Source organism: Daucus carota, chromosome 8 (genome assembly GCF_001625215.2).
Source record: "Daucus carota subsp. sativus chromosome 8, DH1 v3.0, whole genome shotgun sequence".
In the NCBI taxonomy this organism is placed as follows: domain Eukaryota; kingdom Viridiplantae; phylum Streptophyta; class Magnoliopsida; order Apiales; family Apiaceae; genus Daucus; species Daucus carota.
The window spans coordinates 5480265-5486709 of record NC_030388.2 but is presented as its reverse complement, the minus strand read 5'-3'; the positions used below and the strand labels follow the sequence as shown (position 1 = coordinate 5486709).

At 31.5% G+C, this 6445-nt stretch overlaps 1 protein-coding gene across 1 annotated transcript; it reads left to right on the top strand.

Annotated features, from left to right (window-relative positions):
- The first annotated feature begins 4228 nt into the window (after positions 1-4228).
- Positions 4229-5625, top strand: LOC108199175 (V-type proton ATPase subunit G3). Its single transcript, XM_017366907.2, has 4 exons — positions 4229-4327; positions 4873-4974; positions 5219-5319; positions 5450-5625. Exons 2-4 carry the CDS (start codon positions 4887-4889, stop codon positions 5585-5587), a joined length of 327 nt encoding a protein of 108 aa, XP_017222396.1. The 5' UTR covers positions 4229-4327; positions 4873-4886; the 3' UTR covers positions 5588-5625.
- The last annotated feature ends 820 nt before the right edge of the window (positions 5626-6445 follow it).

The following is a 6445-nucleotide window of genomic DNA, read 5'->3' as shown; positions in this document are numbered from 1 at the left end:
ACTCTCTTGATTTGCACCCAGCAATCCAAGGTGTTGTCTGGCTGTGCAATTGCTAAGTTCTTGACAAGATGGTTAGCAATAATCATCAAGAATCTAGCAAAATAAATATTCCTGGGCATGTCCTCATGAGGACCTAACTTAGCAACAATCTCAAATAAAACTAAGTCACCAATGTTGAAATATTCATCAGTTAAGAGCATATGGAACATAGTTTGCATAGATATTGTAAAAGCATCATAATTAGACACTTTGCCAGAAAATACCTTAATAAAAGAATCACAAAGAAACACTATACAAAACATTCCAAGTAAAAATACTTGGCTGCTTACAAAAGAATGAAGAGCAGAAGCTTACAATTTGTTGCTCTCTATCTCTACTGCTTTGCTCTCCCATTCTTGGTGTTTGGATACTTTGAAATGTAAAATTACAAAGTGAATATATACTATTACAAACAAAACTAGTCTGTAAAAGCATTGTCCTACTCAATCTCTAGCTAAAACAAATATAGAATTTCTCGGACTTGATACAGCATTTGGCAGCTTGAAATCCTTGTTGTTTTGCCAGAAATGGTAGGCTTCGAGGTTCTCAATATTTGACTATACTGCTTTTGTTTATCTTTCAAAACTGGTGCAGTATCTGTCACATCAACCCATGTGCTCTTTGTCTTTATTTTGAATTGTTGCTGTCAACTGATAATTATCAACTGCTAATATTACCAGTTCATACTATTCTGAAATAACGGTTGATAGTCTTCTTTGAAGTATGGGATAATGATGTTGATGTAGCGGTTGATAATCTTCCTTCAAATTAGCCATTGATACTTCATGATTAGCGATCGATCTTCACTTCACTTGGATAGATTACATGACTTCTCATATTTACAATTATGTCACCCTATCTAAACATCCATTGATAGATCAACTGCTATTCTAAAAGTACTCATTATTTTTACATCAACTGCTAAGATACTCCAGCTTTGTTATAGTACCTCATCATCCGTTGATGGGTTAATCTGATCAATTGATACTGCCTTGGCATGCCATCAATTGATCAGCTACATGTAATTTTATTCTAAGTAAGAATAAATACTTTGTATCATCAAGCATCACATATTCCTAACAGAGATCATCCCAATGAAGCAACAAGGAACAATACAGTTGACGGAAACTGACGGCCGCATCAGCAACTGATGGAACCGCATCAGTAAGCGGATACTTGATCAGTATCGAGTATAATCAGTATCTGGAGATTGAGTTTGAGAGGGAAAGAAAGAAGATTAATACGATATAGCTTATTTATAGATATATACTTCTATTTGAGTAAATCAACTTAGTAGAAGATGTGTACTATATAAACACAGATTATTAGGTCTTACGAAGATACGAGTAAGAAGCACAACATGGATAATATTTGTGTGACCTAGCAGCTCTTGAAAACATTTTCTTGAGAGAGTATTGTAACAGTTCTTATTGTGATTAATAAGAGCTGAGTTTATTTGGATCTTCTTTGTTGTCTAATCAAGCATATCCGACATTCGATTGATCAATAGATAAAATTCCGCTTATAGATTATTGATCAAATCAAGGCCTAACATACATATCTACTCTGATCAAGGTGACCTTTTGTAAAAATACGTACTATTAATGACATAATATTAAAATTTATGAAAATACTTTGTATATTATTTATATCACTATGTTAGAAATTTTAATATATATTATTCCGAAAATTAAAGATTAACATATTTGTAACATAGCTAAATATTAGACAACTCCCGGATATTAAACATTAAATAAAAATATAATTATAAATTTTAATTTCAATTTTTAAACACTTCATTTATATATAAGTTTTTTTTACAGACATTTATATATAAGTTAATATAATTAAAGTTTGGTTATATGATACATGAGCTTAACAATTGTGGCAGTATATTCAATATAATTATCTTCTTCAATTTTGATTAGTTCTATAAAAATTTAAAATTCAAAAAATGCTATGATTATGGAATGTAGTTATTGCATTACTATTTAAAATTTAATAAAATTGTCACTCATTTTATTTTTTTGCCAAAAAATTCACCTGCCCGTAACGAGATACACAAATACTCCGAGGAGCTTTCTTCATTCAAAAAGCTTATTATCTAACTGAAAGACATGAAAATGTCTCCGAAAGTTTAGACAATAAAACTCAATGACCGAAAACAAAACGTCCCAACTTGTAAGAACACGCCACCTGAAACAAATACAATCCATTAATAACAAGAAAAATAATAATAATAAATATTATTGTTATTAAAATCTATATAGTTTCTCAAAAGAATATAAATCCAAAAAAAATATCAAAAAAAGAAGATAAATATAAAAGAAAATAGAAAAAATATATCTAACCAAAGGGAGACCCTTTGGTTAGATATATAACAAGTTAAAAAATTATTAAGAATATAATTAATAATATAAATGTTGAAATATAAAACATCTTCAAAATAATATCTAAAATTTTAAGAAACAATTTAAAAATAATAAACAAGCCAACAAAATGGCACCAAATTGCCGAATACTCGGCCAAAATATACGCCATCAATCATGGCCACAATAAATGGTACAAATAAATTTAGAAGCATTCCTTTACAAGATTTGAAATCCAAATTCAAATTCAAAACTATAAAAAAATTCTTTTAATCTTACAAAATATAACTGATAATTTAATGTCTTCACTAAAGAACATTAAACCTCATTTAAAACTACAATTAAATACTATCACTAAATACAATTGAATTCCAATTTAGGAAACTAACAAATACTTAATATCAATCAAGTAATAAACAAAGAAATACAAGAGCATTCAAAATCTGCAACCAAACTAATTTATATTTTCATATGAACACAGAACTTATACTAAAGAAGATGCAAGGAATTAGGACGGACTAAATCAGTAAAAAGAAACTAATTAATGATAATTAGACAGTGATTATAGCTGAATTAAAGGCATATATGTAAACTCTTGATTGAAATTTTTAAGCAAATAAATTAAGATACGTAAATCATGATTATATCAGTATGACAAAATGCAACTTCTAGAGATTAAAATTGCCTAACACAAAAAATAATATTTGATCATGACAGAAATGTATTGATCAATAAAAACATGAGAGAAATCAGATAAAAGATGTTTACATGAAAATCTAAAAGTACAAGTTAAATTAGTAAAAAAAAGTCACATAAACATGAAATAAACTCAAATTTGCAACAAGATTAATACATACTTGGTTAAATTTACGTATTCGAAAATATATACCTTTGCCATGGGGTCAATTCACATGGTACTTACCCAACTTGACAAAATCACACATAAGCGATGCATTTCTATTTTGCATTGTTCTTCGTCTCATAATCGAAGAAAAAGTCAACTAGATAATCTCAAATATAACAACTCAGACTCGGCAAAATCATCAACTAAATTTAGAAACTCGCACGGTCCCCAACAATAATACAGCCCCACGATCAAAAGCAATCAACAAAACCAACTTTCGACTCGGGATATATAGCGAGTCGACTCAGGTTTAGACTAACTTGGACTCGCGGGCACTTTTATATAAATTAAAATGTGACAAAATCATGAATATGTGCGCTTGTATATATACACGTAGAGACACAAGAGATTCGAAGAGAGGAAGAGGGGGAGAGAAGTAAACTTTCTTTGCATTTTTGGACTACTGCCTTCTATACACATAAAATTGTCACTCATTGATTACGCACAATTTTAGGAATTTTAGAACATGTGATTGGTCTAAAATAAATATGGAATATTATATGACATGACAAAATTTAAAATAGGTGTCATTGACGTGGACTTTTTTGAAATATGTGGCATTGATGATTTGACACTCTTCGAGATTTATATATGCGTAGATAGATAGATAGATTTCAAATAATTTGTGAAATTCTTAATTTAATAATTGACATTAATTTCCGAGTTCTGAATTGTAAATTTATTTTTTTTGTCCGATTTGATTTTCATCTTTTCAGAAATATCTCAATTTCTTTGTCGAAAAAGAAGAAGAAAGAAATAGCTCAATTTCACATTAAAAATTAACACGAGAAATAAGAAAAAAATATAATGATTAATTTGGGCATTTGAAATTAATATAAAAATCATGACATGCGAAACAAAGCTTGTGTTTTTGTACACCTAATAAATAAGTATAATAATAGTATATATCTTACTATACAGTCTCTCTTGATCAGAAATTGGCGAAGTAGTCTCTTAATAACAGGAACACCGACCCAGAAGCAGCAGCTACTTATCAAAACTTTCACTCAATCAGGTTTATTCTTTGTTCAAGCCTTGTACATTCATTCACAAATCTTTCCTTAATATTTTGATTCAGTTTTTGACACGTGATGCATGCAGCAGCATTGTCGTTTTTTCTGATAAAAATGTGGCGTCGATTGAGTTGTTGGATCCATTGAGATAATAGTCATGATCATGATTGTATGTTTACATTTGTTGTTCGGAACCAGTGTCGTAAAAAAAGGAATTGGAATCAGTGATTTAATTAGTTTGGCGAGCTATGTGGAACCAGTGTCGTAAAAAAAGGGAATTGGAATCAGTGATTTAATTAGTTTGGCGAGCTATGAAACAGGGATTAATCCGGTGATTAATCGTGATTAATGACCGACTTTTAGAACAGAGTTCGGAACACATATATGAATATTGAATTGAGCTTAAATTTGATACATAAATAAATGGACGCCATAAATAAGATTATATATGTGTATGCCATGGTCGAAATAGACGAGCATGTAATGATTCTTGAAATTGTTTTACTAATTTACGGTATCATTCCTTGTAATGAATCTTCTTCGGTAGGTTTTGTGATTGCAATGGAGTCGATGAAAGGCCAAGGAGGCATCCAAATGCTATTAACTGCAGAACAAGAGGCCCAGCAAATTGTTTCTGCTGCTAAAAACTGTAATAGTACTATTCTCATGTGTTGTACACTTGTAATTCTATTCATCGACTTTGCAATTTATTTAGAGCAGGATTATAATCCAATCCTATATTTAATCCTTGTAAACAAAGATAATTTTGAGGATTTAATCTTTGGGATTAATAGTGAAGGATTATAACTCAAGGATTATGATCCCAATCCTGCGAAACAAACATGGCCCTAGTGTATTGCCTTATTCTCACCTTGTCATATTGATTTGCCCAGTAAAAACGACAAGGTTGAGGCAGGCTAGGGAAGAAGCGGAGAAGGAAGCTGCACTTTATCGTACCAAGATGGAGTCTGAGTACCAAAAGAAAATCTCAGAGGTTTTTTTGAATCAGACGTCACTATTAATATATTTGAAGCATTTCTCTATTTATATCATCTTGTTTTATGTTTGGCTTTCGTTTATTTTACAAGATGCTTGTAAATCTTCTCTTTTGATGATCAATGTAGACAAGTGGAAACTCCGACTCCACTGTAAAGCAACTTGAAGTAGAAACAGAACTGAAGATTAAGAACATGAAGGAGGCGACATCAAAGACTTCGCCAGAACTGATTAAGAAGATAATCAAGTACATTATAAAAGTCTGACCAACTGATTGTTCATGATGGTCAGCCCATCTACTACCAAGTGGCAAGTACCACTTGTCGCGTCTCCTTTTTCCTCTTACGAATTACTAGTATATCTTTTGTGTTAACATTTGCTTTATTTTCGTTGTTTTGATATGTAGGATCTCCGGATTGGAAGTGTCTGATACACTGAATAATCAGCAATAAGAGAAGGTGAAGTTGGCCATGCAGAATAAGGAATTCATCTTTATCAAATTATATTTTCCTGAATGGAAAGATCATCAAGGGCTGCCACAGAAATGTGTTTACATGTTTCTTTAGAATATTGTAGCCTCTGTAGCTAAAACTTAAATTTTCTATGCTTCCCGTAGTTTGATCTTTGGAATTGTCAAACTTTGAACACCTGCTCAACTTGATAGAGTAATGAATTACTGGTTCCTTTGGTTATTAATTGTTACTGTTCCTTTTTTTCCAACTAATGAAATCAGCTCGTCGTAGGAAGAAGGCCAGAAGATGAAACCAGCCATGTAGGCAGTAAGTATTGGAACAGACTACAGAGCATACTTTCTCCCTGTCTGTCTCAAGAGCATATATAGGCCTACTACTACACAAAATGTGAAGTACAAAACTTTTCCTTTTGCTAAGTAGATCTGCTATGAATTGTCTATGCTTGTATTATGCTCGAAGTATAAATGGTGATGGAGACGTCTATGATGAGGTTGTACATGTATTAACAAGCATACTGCATTGGCTTTTATCCTGATGAACATATCGAACAGCACGAAGCAACAAGAGACACAGGCAATTAAGTGTTAAGTATGATTCAGCTATAGGTTCTGCTTGACATTTGAGGGTCTACAGGTTAGTTTATCAATTCCC